The sequence below is a fragment of the Brassica napus genome, chromosome C9 (genome assembly GCF_020379485.1).
Source record: "Brassica napus cultivar Da-Ae chromosome C9, Da-Ae, whole genome shotgun sequence".
Taxonomy (NCBI): domain Eukaryota; kingdom Viridiplantae; phylum Streptophyta; class Magnoliopsida; order Brassicales; family Brassicaceae; genus Brassica; species Brassica napus.
This window is the reverse complement of record NC_063452.1, coordinates 32,388,305-32,405,116: the sequence shown is the minus strand read 5'-3', so window position 1 is coordinate 32,405,116 and position 16,812 is coordinate 32,388,305. Positions and strand designations below refer to the sequence as shown.

The 16,812-nt window shown below is 35.8% G+C and overlaps 2 protein-coding genes across 2 annotated transcripts; one reads left to right on the top strand and one right to left on the bottom strand.

Annotated features, from left to right (window-relative positions):
- The first annotated feature begins 3,864 nt into the window (after nt 1–3,864).
- LOC106422093 lies at nt 3,865–4,573 on the top strand. The gene is made up of 2 exons (XM_013862924.1): nt 3,865–4,108; nt 4,215–4,573. The coding sequence occupies exons 1-2, from the start codon at nt 3,865–3,867 to the stop codon at nt 4,571–4,573; spliced, it is 603 nt and encodes a 200-aa protein (XP_013718378.1).
- Nucleotides 4,574–9,212: 4,639 nt separating this feature from the next.
- Nucleotides 9,213–12,808, bottom strand: LOC106422135 (mitogen-activated protein kinase kinase kinase 1-like). The gene is made up of 9 exons (XM_013862961.3): nt 11,452–12,808; nt 11,277–11,361; nt 11,141–11,203; nt 10,902–11,059; nt 10,737–10,809; nt 10,576–10,635; nt 10,132–10,248; nt 9,673–9,892; nt 9,213–9,576 (listed from the first exon to the last, which is right to left on the bottom strand). The coding sequence occupies exons 1-8, from the start codon at nt 12,582–12,584 to the stop codon at nt 9,674–9,676; spliced, it is 1,908 nt and encodes a 635-aa protein (XP_013718415.1). The 5' UTR covers nt 12,585–12,808; the 3' UTR covers nt 9,213–9,576; nt 9,673.
- Nucleotides 12,809–16,812: the final 4,004 nt, after the last annotated feature.

The window sequence follows — 16,812 nt, the reverse complement described above, 5'->3', positions numbered from 1 at the left end:
CATGACTCCAACATTATAACCAACTTGCATGCGAAAATACTAGTCCTAGAACATTCATCACCCAACATATTAAGCAATTAACAAACATAACACATCATTTATTTAAATACACATTCATTAATCGCATTAACATTTGTCATCGCATAACCATTTCCAATATTAATAATAACATGACAACTTAGGCTGGCCGTCACCTCGAAAGGTCGTATGCCACCTTGGGCTCGTCAGCCGGTTTATGGGCTTTGACGGGATCGCCATGTCCTCCTCCTCAGTCCGACTTTACACATTTAATATTTACCTAACAACTTCATCACTTATCACTTTAACATTTATCAACTTACAGATCGTCATCAACATTATCATCACAAAAAATCATCAAACAATCAAACATACCAAATTCCTAGACCTAGCATTTAAGAATACAACTTGACTAAGAATAATAAAAGTCCACAGATCGCACCCTCACCTTTGCCTTAAGGTTGAAAGTGGGTTCTGAAACTAGCGGGTTGATACTCTGTTCAAGTGATCTGAAACTGCATTTGCGTTCGAAGCGAATTAGGGTTTCTGGTTTTGACAGAACAAGATGATTCTTGTCCAGGAAGCAACGCGAATAAGTATTTGTTCTTACCTCTAAACAAGATAACGTCAACAAATATAGATTGCTTGCAGCTAGATCTTTCCAGAGACACCTTACTCGCGTCCTAACTCTCTCTGGTTCACTGGAAAACCTTTTCACAAAACCCCTATTTGAAACTGGAAAAACAAGTTTCGGACTTGGAATTTCTGTATTCAGAAAACAATGATTTTTCTCCAAATTGAAGATCGAATAACTTCCAGAGTTTACCTCGTAATGAAGCGTTCTTAGTGGATATAGAAAGCTGGTAACGTCAGCTCTCTAACAATATCATAAACGTCACCTAAATCTTTTTGTATGAACCAGAAATCTCTTCTCAATGTGGCTCTGCGAAACAGAAAAACTAGATCTGAACCGATTTCAGAAATGTAATGGTTTTCTCTCAACTTGTAGATTGAGTAACTAACTGATATTACCTCGTAATTGAGATCCGAAAGTTGCTGTGTCTTCCTTGCAACGAGATCTATCAGTCCAACGTTAGTTCTTTGCCCAACACTTTCGTATCTGGTCGCAAACGTCTCTCCAAAATCTCAACTTGGCACTGATATCCCAGAGTAACTGCAGGCTGCGTTGTCGGTTATTTTGGCAGAGCTTTGCCGTAAAAATTGCCTCTCCCTCTCCTCTAGATCGTGCCCTCAATATATATGTAGAAGAGTTTAGGGTTCAGATCATTTAAAATTACTATAATATCTTTTTTTAGGGTTTTGGTTTAAAACGTGGACTTATTAAAAGTTTTAAAATTTGCTGGGTTTGGGCTGTGACAAAAATTCTCACTAGCACAAGCCTAGGTTATTCAAGCAAATATCATATTAGTTCCTTATTGTGTTAAACATGTATTATAGGTTCCGGGTTATTGAGTAGCAAGCAACGATAAAAGCATTCCATCAAACAATACATGTTTTAAGTTATAAGTGATTTAGGGTAATTTGAATTTGCGCACAAATAACAAGCCATAACAAACAATAACTAATCGAAAGAAAATATAGTAAATATTATAGTATATCATATTATCACAATCCAAAGAAATATTAAACTAAGTGATAGCTCTTTAGTAGTTATACTTTATCTATAGGTAGACTAAGGAATGTAGGAGACTATGGACCGATATGGAGATAAGAGAGCACAAATATGAATCTCCTACAAATAGTGAAATCTATTATGTTTTATGAGTTATTGATTGTGAAAAAAAACTTGTCAATTGGAACTGTTGGCTAAGACAATGAAAGATAGACTGGCATAACTTAGATGTTATAGGATATTGCAATATACTGATGTTGAAATTGACTTAGTCTAATTTAATGTAATGAGAAATGTGACAAAAAAGAAAGAACTAAGTATTAGCAGCCCACTTATTATGATTGAAACAATGCATCAATATCAAGAAGTATATCATAATACATTTCTTATTACAATATAAATCCTAAGAATTTTATCCATACATGAAATTTGAACCTGAACCAAAACCAATCTGAAACTCCATAAGTATATATGGGTCCAAAATTCTTCTACGGGAAACTCAGATCCGATAAAAACTGATATGAATAGACACATGCCCAATAAACCGATAAGAACCATCTCAAGTAAGTCTGAACTCAATAAAACCCTGATCTGAAAACAACCTGTAAATGCCCTGTCCTACCCAACATAATGCTTAAGAAATATGACAGTGATCTACTGGATTATGTTATGTGTTTTGTCTGCACAAAAACTCCTTGTTTGATATTCATGAGCCTAATATGTTTGCTTAAAACACGATCCTTGGCTTGTTTGGTTATTTGGTGAAATCTTAAATTGATTAAACTAACTATTTCAAAGTAATCAGAAGCTAGCTGGTTCTTATTTACAGTTTATAATTTAGCTCCAACAATATAATCATCTGCTGTGTTTCAAAGAGAGCCTTCTTCACATAACCGATTCTACCGCTTGGAGCGTCTTTGGTGTTCGAATGATAGTTTGGCGAAATAACGGACCAGACCCCACGTAAGGGAATAAAGGCCGCATGGAACCAATATATCAAATAACAAACAGCTAGTACAATGGGTTGAACTTATGTACACTACATCACTAAGATATATTTCGGTCTTCAAAAATATGAGTCATGTTATAAAGAACATTGGCGTGAAGATCTAAAATTGGATCCCACATCCCTATCCTATATTGTGCAATTTAGTCAACATGTATAGTAATTTATGTCGATGATCTAGCACTATAAAAGGAGACTTTGTGTATTGTATACGAGTGCCCCTTTCGAACAATAATAATAACTTCACCCTTTCTCGTTTTGGTATTCTACTCTCGTCTTTTCTTTTTGCGTAGTTTTCGATATACTATAATTATGATCTTCATGCAATAGATATCAAAGACGTTTTACGTATCATAAAATAAACAATATATAATATAATTAAACTACGTTATCAGCACGATCGCTCTATTATTAAATTTCTTTCTTTTGATTATCATGTTCGGAGTGGGGCCTCTATTTTTATTTGTTGCGTTTATAATTACCGGAGTGCTGCCATGCCGCCCCGCTTCTTACTGTTAATTTTATAATGGTTGCTTAAAGCACCACAATGGCCGGTATACCGCCTAAAACATTTTATGTGTTATTTTATAATTGACTCTGTTGTCATGATTCATTATTATACAGATTTGATCACCTTAATATTTTTATTTCAAATTTGACGAATAATTTTATCACCATATATATAATTAAATACATTTAAGGAGGCACCTATGATTATATTTATGTTTAAACTGATAAATTTTATAATTGCCCACTAATAGTTTATGATTAATTTTAACCTTATGTTTTTACTTTCAACGGCCGTAAACAAATTTGAACATAAAAAAAAAAAATTCATTTTTCAAACGGCTAGTTAACGGCTAATGAATAGTGTTTTTAAAATCTATAAATACACTTACAATCCATTCATTTCATTTCACATTTCTCCAAAATCTTATTCGACAAAAAAAAATCATTTTCACTCATTAAAAAAAATGTTGAATCCGAGTTTTGTTCTTGTAATCGGGTTTTTATCTGCTGCTTTCTATAATTTGCTCGTTGGAGAATTTTCTCCTGAAGAAAATGTGTTTATTTTTATTTTGATGTTTTATGCATTTATATTACTTGTAATCGCAATGCTTATTCCTGCACCTTGAATATTTAAATGAAATAATATTTCTAATCATGTTATTTATTATTATTTGATTTTAGAAATTCAATGGAAAACATGGAGAAGCTCCAATATCCCGCTCTAGACATCACCGGTACCAACTACATTTTATGGGTTACAAATGTTGAACTTCATCTTGAATCTCTTAGTCTATCCCAGACCATTAAACAGAATAATACTTCAACGCCTCAAGAAAATGCTAAATCGGTGATCTTCCTTAGAAGACACCTTGATGAAAATATTATTTATGACTATGCCAACATGAGAGACCCTAAAGAGCTATGGAAGTCTCTGAAAGATCGTTTTACATCAGAAAGAAATAACACTTCCACTTGCTCGGGATGAATGCCAGAGTCTGAGATTCCAAGATTTCGACAAAGTGATGAATTACAATTCTGTTGTGTTAGGAATTGTGGCCGGATTGAGATACTGCGGTGAAAAAATCACCGAATCTCAAATGCTTGAGAAGACATACACCACATTCCACAAGAGCCACATCACCCTGCAACAACAGTACAGGTTGCGGGGATATACCAAATTTTCGGATTTGATTGTGGCGCTTCTCATAGCAGAAAAGTACAACGAGCTTCTGATCAAGAATCATATGACTCGTCCAACTGATTCTAAAATGTTTTATGAAGCAAACGCACTCGATGCGAAGAAACTAGTCAACGAAAATAAGGCCTTTCGGGGTCCCGGTCATGGTCGTCAAAACTACCGTGGACGTGGACGAAAGTACAATCCACAAGATAGGAAGTCATTCTAGTGGGTCCGCTCTGAGCAACCCCCTAAGGGAAAAGAACACCAAGGAAATACCTCCCAGAAGCGAGAAGAACCTTGTTTCAGATGTGGTATTAAGGGACATTGGTCTCGTTTAAGTCGTACCCCTGCACACCTTTGTGCTCTATACAAGGAGTCCGTCAAAGGGAAAAAAAAGAAGTAAACTTTGCAGAACACTCTGAGGGTACAACGCACCTCGATTCGTCTGACTTTGTGAATGATTTCGAGGAGACCGCTATCACGGAAGCTTAAGTGCCCATCATGTGACTTTTGAAATTCCACAATTATACCATAAATAATTGTTGTTTGTGGAAGATTAATGTATAATTATTGTGTGTTTTTCACCTTCTTATGTATAATTATTGTGTGTTTAATGTTCCCTAATGATGTATAATATTTTATGAATAATATTATCTTATGTTAATTCTTTTTGTTTGTCTTAGAAATTAACATTACAAATGGAACATCAACCAAGATCAATACTAAAGATATTTGTATACCAGATAGTGGAACAACGCACACTATTCTGAAACACATAAAATATTTTTCTGAACTAAAACCGACAAATATCACTATTAACACAATATTGGGTCCTGCAGACTTGATTGAAGGGATTGGTAAAGCCTATTTCACGTTACCCAATGTGACAAAATTCTCGGTAAATAATGCATTATTTTCTCCAAATTCTAAAAAGAATTTGTTGAGTTTTAAAGACATATATCTTCAAGGATTTGATACTCAGTCTGCAACTGTGGATGGAAAGAAGTATATGTACATTGCTCTTAAGAAATCGGGAAAACAAAAAGTGTTGGAAAAATTACGAAAACTCCCTTCTGGTCTGCATCATACAAATATAAGTGCCATTGAATCACATTTGGTGATTAAGGAAAATTCTAGTGATTTTACACTATAGCATGATCGTCTTGGTCATCCAGACACTACAATGATGAGAAAAATTATCGAGAACTCACATGGTCATTCACTGAAACCCCAAGAAGTTTACCGGGGGAATAAAATGACATGTACTGCGTGTTCTATTGGAAAGTTGATTATAAGACCATCGCCAACCAAAATAGATAAAGAGTTGCCAAAGTTCCTTGAAAGAATTCAAGGCAGTATTTGTGTACCTATACATCCACCTTGTGGACCATTCTATTATTTTATGGTAATGATCGACGCGTCGAGTAGATGGTCACATTTTTGTCTATTGTCCTCTCGGAATGTGGCATTTGCGAGATTTTTATCTCAGATAATCAAACTAAGAGCTCAGTTTACTGATTATCCGATAAAGAGAGTTAGACTGGACAACACTTGTGAATTTACCTCTCAAGTATTAAATGATTATTGTATGGTAACTGGAATTGATGTTGAACACCCTGTCGCTCATGTTCATACACAAAATGGTTTGGCTGAATCATTAATTAAACGTCTGCAACTGATTGCGAGACCATTGATCATGAAATCTAAACTCCCAACTTCTGTGTGGGGACATGCTATTTTGCATGCAGAAGCACTGATTCGGGTGAGACCAAGTGCATATCACAAATACTCCCCAATATAGTTAGCATTTGGACGAGAACCAAATATTTCTCATTTAAGAATTTTTGGTTGCTGTATATGTGTCATTTGCACCTCCCCAACGTACAGAGATGGGACCCCAAATGAGGTTAGGGATATATGTTGGTTGTGACTCTCCATCAATTATACTATACCTAGAACCGCAATCTGGTGACGTATTTATGGCATGTTTTGCTGATTGCCACTTTGATGAAAAAGTATTCCCAGTTCTAGGGGGAGAAAATAAACAAGTAGGAAAGGATATCAAATGGTGTGTAGCATCTTTGCTACACCTTGATCCCCCTACAAAACAGTCAGAATTAGAGGTCCGTCGAATTATGCATTTACAAAGCATCGCAAATCAATTACCCGATGCTTTTGCAGACACCAAATTGGTTACAAAATCACATATACCGGCTGCAAATGCTCCTGCTCGTGTAGAAATGTCATATGAACGTGGAGTAGAAGATAATACACAAGAGTCTAAAATACGCTTGAAGCGTGGTAGACCTATTGGTTCTAAGGATAAGAATCCTAGAAAATAAAAGGAGACAGAAAAACAAAAATCCTTCCAATATAGCAGAAAAGTTGGAAGAGATTAACAATGAGGTCGATGAAAATGTTGAACATCATGACTCTGAAGAAAGTCATGAGATTTCTATTAATTACATTCATAACAGAAAAATATGTAATCGAAACAAAGTGAATGGTGTTGATGATTTTTTCTCATACTTTGTTTCGAAGGAAATAGATGAAGAGAGTAATGACCCTGAACCAAAATCTATCTCGGAATGTAAAAACAAACATGATTGGATAAAATGGAAAGATGCAATACAAGTCAAACTTGATTCACTTAACAAACGAGAGGTATTGGGTCCTATTATAATCACACCTAAAGCTGTGAAACCGGTTGGGTACAAATGAGTTTTCGTTCGGAAACGAAACGAGAAAAACGAGGTTATGAGATATAAGGCTCGTCTTGTAGCTCAAGGCTTTTCTCAAAGACTTGGGATTGATTATGAAGAAATATATTCTCCTGTTATGGATGCAATCACATTTAGATTTTTGATGAGTCTTGCGGCTAATCAAAATCTAGAGATGTGTCTAATGGACGTTGTTACTGCATACTTATATGGACCTTTGGACACAGATATCTATATGGGAATCCCTAAAAGATTTAAAATGCCAGAACCATTAAGTTTTAAACCTAAAGAGTTATGTGCAATAAAATTGAAAAGATCATTATACGGTTTAAAACAGTCTGGACGCATGTGGTATAATCGTCTCAGTGAACATCTAACTAAAGAAGGATATGTAAACAGTCCTATATGCCCATGTGTTTTCATCAAGAAAACATCATCTGGATTTGTTATCATTGCTGTATATGTTGATGACCTAAATATTATTGGGACTAAAGAAGAAATACAAAAGGCATCTAATTATTTAAAAGGAGAATTTGAGATGAAAGATCTCGGACAAACAAAGTATTGTCTTGGCCTACAAATTGAGCATTCTCAAAAGGTATATTTGTACACCAATCTACATATACGAAAAAAAGTGTTGAAAAGATTCAACATGGACAAAGCAACTCCACTTAGTACTCCTATGGTCGTCAGATCACTTAATGTCAAAAATGATCCTTTTCGACCACATGAAGAAAACGAAGATATACTTGGTCCTGAAGTGCCATATTTAAGTGCGATAGGAGCACTTATGTATCTTGCAAACTGTACTCGTCCTGATATATCATTTGCCGTTAATCTTTTGGCAAGATTCAGTTCATCTCCTACGCAAAGACATTGGAATGAGATCAAACATGTCTTTCGCTACCTTTAAGGAACGATTGATTTAGGATTATTTTATCCTAAAAATACTAACGGAGAAATGGTTGGCTTTGCAAATGCAGGGTATCTATCTGATCCTCATAAAGCTTGATCACAAACAGGGTATGTATTTACAGTTGGAGGAACTGTTATATCATGGCGCTCTCAGAAGCAAACACTAGTAGCCACTTCCTCCAACCGTGCTGAAACAATTGCTCTCCACAGCAAGTAGAGAGTGTGTTTGGCTTAGATCAATAAGTCAACACATCCATTCAAGTAGTGGAATACACATCAGTCCAAAACCAACCATCTTATACGAAGACAATGCAGCGTGCGTCGCCCAAATAAAAGAAGGATATATCAAAAGCGACAGAACCAAATATATACCACCAAAATTCTTCTCATATACCCAAGAACTTGAGAAGAATAAAGAAATTAAAGTGAAGTATGTCAGATCATGTGACAATGCTGCAGACCTCTTTACGAAGTCACTACCCACTACGACATTCAGGAAACATGTTTACAACATTTGAATGCGCCATCAACAAAACCTGTAATGATCGTCTATTCGAGGGAGAGCTCTACAGTTGTACTCTTTTTACCTTACTATGATTTTTTCCTACTGGGTTTTACAAGAAATGTTTTTAACGAGGCAACACTGAGAAAGAAAATTAAAAGTATTGATAGTGATGATGGTCTCCAAAGGAAAGTGTTAGAAAGAACATTGGCGTGAAAATGTAAAATTGGATGCCGGATCCCACATCCCTATCCTATATTGTGCAATTTAGTCAACATGTATAGTAATTTATGTCGATGACCTTGTGTATTGTATACGAGTGCCCCTTTCGAACAATAATAATAACTTCATCCTTTCTGGTTTTGGTATTCCACTCTCTTCTTTTCTTTTTGCGTAGTTTTCTATATACTATAATTATAATCTTGATGCAATATCAAAGAAGTTACGTATCATAAAATAAACAATATATAATATAATTATAATAAGTCAGAATTTTTCTTTATAATATTGTAAGAACCAAGTTGAACAATAGACTTCAATAAAGGTGGCTTTGACCAAAATCTAAGAAAATGTTGACCAATAATTGATTGGAGCAGCAGATGCCTTCAGCGTAAAACTAGAGGTTACTCACTTGAAGTTTTAAATAAACAATAGACTCAAAAGGGCTTTACCATAATTAGAGATAAAACCCAAAGGACACCGGACACGTGATGTGCACACAGTTACAATACACAAAAACTATCAAAACCAAATTATACATATCACATCACATATGGGATCTACATACATCAATAATTTTGATAAAACTTACAAAACCTATACACTCAAAACACCAAGATCGGCACTCTAATTTATCATTTTCCTAGAAGAACATGGATCTCAAGTTCCCAAATTACGTCCAACATACAACTTAAAAAAAATAACCAACGAATGAGCCAGAAACAAACCTAAAGGATATGTCTCCTCCATGCAGTTTAGCTCTTGCTGCCCAACTGAACCGTACGTGTGTTGAAGAATCATATCTCGTGTTTCCCCAAATGTTTCTAGTTTCTATGGGGTTGGTCTCATCTTTCAAAAATCTTCTGCTTGCGCCTGCTCTTATACATTTAACCATCAATGTTAGATTCTGAAGCTCTTGATTTTGATAACTTCCCCTGAAAATCTTAACAAATGTAGGCAATCTACTACATTAGCCTCGTCTATGGACATGCGGAGATGCTGATCCCAATCCCGAGCCTGAGTATGCTAAGGGCCTTCTCACAAATGGATGGTTCAGCAGCTCAGCCGCAGTTGGCCGCTCTTCTGGGTCCACTTTGAGACATTCAGTTATGAAATCTCGGCCATCGAGTGATAATGCATCAGGTATATCCGGAAGCACACCCCTTCCGATCCTAAACAGGGCTTGAATCTGAGCGTTTACACAAATTTTCTGACATCAACTCTTTTATTTTTGTGGACTGACCTACTCTAATTTATGGGAAAGCCCCTCCATAAAGAAATTAAGAATGAACTTTCAAAATGGAAAGTGTAGAGCAAAAACACTGATGAGACTTGAATTTTAAACTAGCTAACTGCGTAATACACGTTTTTGTTTCCACAAAAACACATATAGTCCAATTTTATATGTAAAAAGTTTTGATTACTTACGGGGTTTTCTAGATCGCAGTAGGGGATCTGACCAGTGAGCATTTCCAGCACTGTGCACCCAAGGCTCCATATATCAGCTGAACTTCCATACCCATCAGTACGCTTTGGGTTAATAACCTGATATGTTCAATTTAGAATCAACCTTAGAAGTGAAAATGAATCCACATATCTGTTACCGTATGATTACTACTTGCAGTTATAAACACCATAAATTGGAAACAAATAAAATTTAAAACTAGTTCAGATTAATCAAGCACACGCATAACGGGGGTTCTCAGGTTAACAAGCTCAGGTTACTACGTATGCGGCAAAATAGGTCTTAACAACCAGTGTTACACATCAAAAACGAGTCAAAGATCAAACCATTTATGTTCATATGTGTGATAGATTTCTCTATCATAATCAAAAGAGTATAAGGGACTTGATAATCTTCCAAAACAATACCTCTGGAGCCATCCAGAATGGAGTTCCCTTGCAGGACTTAATGTCGTTCAATTTTGAAACCTAAATAACAAAAAATTGACATAAGCATCGAGAAAAGGGGTAAGCCAGGTAACAAGTTATTACTTTAGAGCAACAAACTATACACATCTATAGAAAAGAACCTTTGCTAATCCAAAATCTGCAAGTTTAACAGCTCCGTTGGCGTCCACCAATATGTTTGCACATTTGATGTCCCTATATTGTCAGAAGATACAGGAAATGGGGAAAATCAGAGGCTTACGAAAGCCTATGACAAGGGAATGGACAATAGTTTCTACTAGTCTAACCTGTGAATAAAGCCTTTGTCGTGGAGATACTTCAAACCATCAAGAATTTGTCTAGTGTACGTGGAGACTACAGAGTCCATAAGCTGGTATCTTTGGTAGAGCTTTGAAAGAGACCCCTGGGTTACAAGCTCAAGAAAGATGTACAAATTCGACCCATCCTGCAAACACCAAAAGGGCGTTTATAAATTACTTTGAAACTGCAACTGGGACCAGGAAGGCCAGGACGGGATCATTCATACCTTGGCAGTGCCACGATATCTCACGATATTCTGATGCTGAAGCTGGCTAAGTAGTGCAATCTCCTGTAGAAAATGTATTAACAGCCAATGAGACAAACGTATAAGCTATGGATCATAAAACAAAAGTATATCTCACCCCCTCGAGTTGTTGTATGCATTCTTGTGCCTGACTTCCCTGTTCAAGTAGTGAAACTTCCTTGACAGCAAAGAAGTCCCCATCTCTATATTTAAGATAAACATTTATAAGGGAAAACTGGCTTTATTTATTTTTGCTGTAGCTAAGAATCCGACTTCAAGTTCAAGACACATACCCTGAAATGCCTTCAAAAACGGAGCCGAACGATCCTCGTCCCAGAAGTCCACCCTTCTGCCACGACGTGATGATAGATCCACCGTTTGCATAAATGGGCGAAGTATTGGATACAGTGCTTGAGGAGTCACCACCACCTTCGTTCGTACTGAATGAGCATGCCTCATCACCTGTATCCACGGACTCAGTTTCCCCTTCAAAATCTCTTTCCACTTCCTCTTCCAAGGTTTCCTCTCCATTGTCGGAGGTAGAAGAGGAACTTGGCCGCCTAACAATTCCATCCTCTGGAGCGAAATGGGTAAGGAAATCCCAAGATGATCCCTGATGATCCACAGGAGGTCGTTTGGCCGGAGGAGGCTTAAGCACCGGTGGTCTTACTCCCTTTATACCAACATCACTCTGATTTGGAACAAGATAACCTCTAGACTTTACAGTGATGGTCGGTGTTCGCACTAGACCACGCTTGTTTTCTCCTGCACCACCACCACCAGCAACATCACCGTGATTTGGAACAAGATAACCTCTAGACTTTACAGTGATGGTTGGTGTTCGCTCAAGACAAGGCTTGTTTTCTCCGATACCACTGTAACTCGGAACAAGATAACCTATCGACTTTACCGTAATCGTGGGTGCTCGCTCAAGACAAGGCTTGTTCACTTCAGTACCTACAACCAAATTCCCACAACTCCCGAACTCGCTCGACTCGGACCGAGTCAACTCATTACCAGGATCCGAAGAATTAGCAGCATCGCCAACAGGAAAATTGTGAAGATCGAGCTCGAAAGACTTGAACCTGTTGATAACATCTGAAGACGAACGCTTCTTGCAAGCTTCCCAGGCGTCAAAAGATATAGCCAAATCATCAGGACCAGACAAACCAAGGGACTTGTAAATCTGATCCATTTCTACATCTCCACCTCCGAAGATTCGGAAACTGGTTCGATCTGGGAACTCCAGAGAGCGCGTCACCAGAGAAGAAGTCGAAGCGGAGATATCTTCGGCTGACCAGGTAGAAGTCGACGCTGCGTCATAATTGATATGCTTCAAGGCGTCACGGCGCTCTAACCGCCTTGTCGGCGTTTTATCCCCTCTTCTACCCGACGATTTCTTCATTCGAGCTATAATTCTATCCATAACCACCTAAATCCATACGCAAAACTTGCAAGTTTTTGAATAAGAATCGACCGCACCTCTATTGCTCGAGTTCGCAAATTTTCCTGCAGACTTTTCCGAGAAAATCTACAAGGAAAGAAAACCGCGGGAGTGAAGACCGAAGAATGGGTAAGCGAGAGAGAGAAGAAGAAATGTAAACAAAAACACGGTGTTTCGTGGACTAGTTGGAACGGGGGCTCGTTTCTGCGTTTTTGATTCCTTGATTTTTTTAACTTGGTGGGGGGTTTGGTGGGTCCCACTAAAGTCTCTGCTGTTTTGCGCGTTGAGGTTTTGCTTCACTCGGTGGGCCTATTAAATTGGGTTTTTCAGCCCTTCAATTTTTGGTAACTACGGGTACTATCACTCGTTTCCCCGCTACCACCCGCAAACGCAGCTTTTGCAGTTAGTTATAGTTATTGACGTTATGCAACAATCACTCAAACCGTTCTAAACCGTTTTAAACTGCTCTAAACCTCTTAAATTTACAAGCTCATTCCAGCTAATGTTTGCGGTAGTGGACGTTTACGGAAAGGTAAATATTTCTCTTTTTTTTAAAACAATATAAATACAAAAATAAAAATAAAAATAAAATTTTTAAATTGAAATAATAGAAATACAGATATATAAATAAATATATATATTATATTTCTATTTATATTATAAATTTTGTAAAATAAAAGTATTTTCTATAACTTTTTTAAAATTTATAAATTTATTATAATATTATGTTGTTTAATATTTTTATAACTATATAAAATTTAAATATTGTTAATTTATTTATTTAACTGTTGTTGTATTTGGTGGTTTACAAGTCATAAATATCCCGCAAACACACCAATTTCTAACTGCAGTACCAGTCTTACAAATCTCTTAAAACCGCAACCACACGCATCCGTAAACTCCCGCAATAGTTGCGGTTACATCAGTCAGACCCTAAGTTTTTCACTTTTAAAACAATTATATAATTTTATTAAATAAGTTTTTTTTTTGGGAAGTTTACTCAAACATTATACATTTTAGAACATATTACAAGAATCATGCAAAAAAAATTTCATTACTGCCATTTTTTTAATACCCAGCGTGCCATTTTATTACGTTGTGAGAAAAAACGTATTTACAAGAATGCCATTAATTTTTAATACCACGTAAGCAAAAAACCGGCGCCACGTAGGAATGCGTAGACATGTATTAATGAACTCAGCCGTAAAGCAACACAAACTTCGTTACGGCTGAGTTATGGTTACTTTGCAGCTGAGTTAAACAATGCGGCTGACTTATGAGAAATTGGCAGACTTACGAACATAAGTCAGCCGTTAGTGATGGCTGATTTACAGATTTCAGACTAATTTATGGGATAACATCTGACTTACCAACACAAGTTACGTCTGACTTATACATTGGCGGGCTGATTTCTCGAAAATTCGGCTGGGTTATAGTTAAGACATGGCTGAGTTATGTTTTGCCGGCTAGTTTAATGATCATCGCCTAGCTGAGTTACTAAATTTACGGCTAACTTATGGGAGGTTGTTACGGCTGGGTTATATTTAATCAGTTGTAACTGGCTGGATTAACAGTAAACTCAGTTTAATTATGCATGACTTATTAGCGAAAGATTAATTACTAGAATAGCATTCATTTGACGGCTGATTTATTTGACGATACAGCTGACTTATGATTTTTCATCATAATTACGGCTGATTTATAAGCAAAAGATTAATTACTGAAATAGTATTCATGTTTTAGCTGACTTACGTTGTACTTGATGGCTGGTTTATTTAGGCTGATTTATGTGTTCGTTTGGTGGCTAACTTACCGATCATCCATGTCATCATCCATGTCATCAGCTCTTATTTGCCATGTCATTACTAATGTTACAACAGTAAAATAAGGGTCTATGTTATTCTTCATCTTCTTTATCTATCTTCTTCATATTATTCTTCATATTCCTCTGAGATCTTATGGATCTGGTAATTATTGTTTCCGCAACTGGGTCTAAAAAAATATAGATTAAAAAAATTGAAAATCTGAGAGAGATCTATAGCAGTCGTCGTCATTTTCGATGATGATTAGTTAAAGAAGAAGCTTCTTCTCCTCTAGTGTCATATATGGTGGTCCGACATCCTACTACTCCCTCTCTCATTGGATTTGCAGTCTTGCAGAAGAAGAAAGACTCAAAGAGAGAGATGAAGAAGCTGTCCAGTAAATTGTAAGAAAATGAGATAGTTGAACAAAAAAAGTAAGAAAAGGAGAGAAGAAGAAGATGATGATGAATTTGAAATCTGATTTTATATGTTTGATAACTCAGATGGTGCGTCATCTGAATATGATAACTTTAGTTAATACAGTGAGTCTACAACACATACGTTATGGCTGAATTATGCATACGTTACGGCTGAGTTATGCTTACGTTACGGCTGAGTTTAACTCTAAACTATAAACCGAAAATTTAAACTTTAAATAATAAAAAATATTAGATCTAATGTTCAAAAAATAAACTTTATAATTTTTATAACTTTATAGTTCTACAGTTTAGGGTTTGAAGTTCAAATTTTTTAAAAGATTAAAGTTTTAATATTGTGTTCAAAGTTGAAGGAATGATTTTGTTCCCGCCCAAAATACGAAACGTCGCGAAACAAATTACACTCGACAGCTGAGTTATAGGAATGTTACGGATGGCTTATGATATACAGATACGTTACGGCTGAGTTATGCATACTTTACGACTGAGTTATGCATATGTTACGGCTGAGTTTAACTCTAAACTATTAACCTAAACTATAAACCTAAATCTTAAACTTTAAAACAATAAAAATGTTAGATTTAATGTTCAAAAGATAAACTTTATAATTTTTATAACTTTATACTTCTATAGTTTAGGGTTTGAGGTTCAAATTTAAGAAAAGATTAAAGTTTTAATATTATGTTCAGAGTTGAAGGAATGATTTTGTTCCCGCCCAAAATACGAATAGTCGTGAAACAAATTACACTTGATGACTGACTAATAGGAATGTTACAGCTGACTTATACAATTCAGATGCATTACGGCTGAGTTATACATACTTTACGGCTGAGTTATGCATATGTCACAGATGAGTTTAACTCTAAACTCTAAACCTAAATCTTAAACTTTAAAATAATAAAAAATATTAGATTTCATGTTCAAAAGATAAACTTTATAATTTTTATAACTTTATAGTTCTATAGTTTAGGGTTTGAGGTTCAAATTTAAGAAAAGATTAAATTTTTAATATTGTGTTCAGAGTTGATGGAATGATTTTGTTCCCGCCCAAAATACGAAACATGCGAAAAAAATTACACTTGACGGCTGACTTATAGGAACGTTACGGCTGACTTATACCGTTCAGATACATTACGGTTGAGTTATGCATACGTTACGGTTGAGTTATAATCAAATTACGGTTGAGTTATGCATACGTTATGGCTGCGTTATGGTTACAATACGGCTTTGTTATAATCAAATGTTGAGTTATGGTTACAATACGGCTTTGTTATAACCAAGTCAACCAAAAAAGCTTCTAGGAGGCTCAAGATTCATCATCCAAACTTAGATTGAATTTAGAAACCAAAAGAGAAACTAAAAAGACGAGTCTATAGATTAGGAATCAAGAGACAAATCAGTCGCATAAACAACATAGGTCTAAAAACTCAAAAATCTGAGACAGATCTATTGTAGTGGTTGTCGTCTTCGATCGTGGTCGGTTAGAGAAGAAGCTTTATCTCCTCCAATATCATGTATGATGATCCGACATCCTGCTGCTCCCTCTCTCATCGGATTCGTCGTTTTGCAGAATACGAAAGAGTTAAAGAGACAGAGATGAAGAGGCTAAGTTCTGTCAATTGTAAGAAAATGAGAGAATGATTTTTGGCCTTTAGATTTCATGTAATCAATGACCCTAAATTGTGATCCTTGAAAAAGAAAGATTAACCAATGAGAAAAAATGGTGAGGATAGACAAAAAGATAATTTTGAACCCTTAGATTAAAATCAATCAATGGTCATGAAAAAAAAACAATATAAATTATAATTTTAGTTCTTTTCAATTTGTTTTAAAGATTGCTTAAATTTAAGGAATGTAGCTACATGTTTAAATCAAAATTTAAAATTGAAGATTTTTTTTAAATGATTAAAATTTGAGTTTAACTCAAAACTATAAACCTAAACCTTAAACTTTAAATAATAAAAAAATATC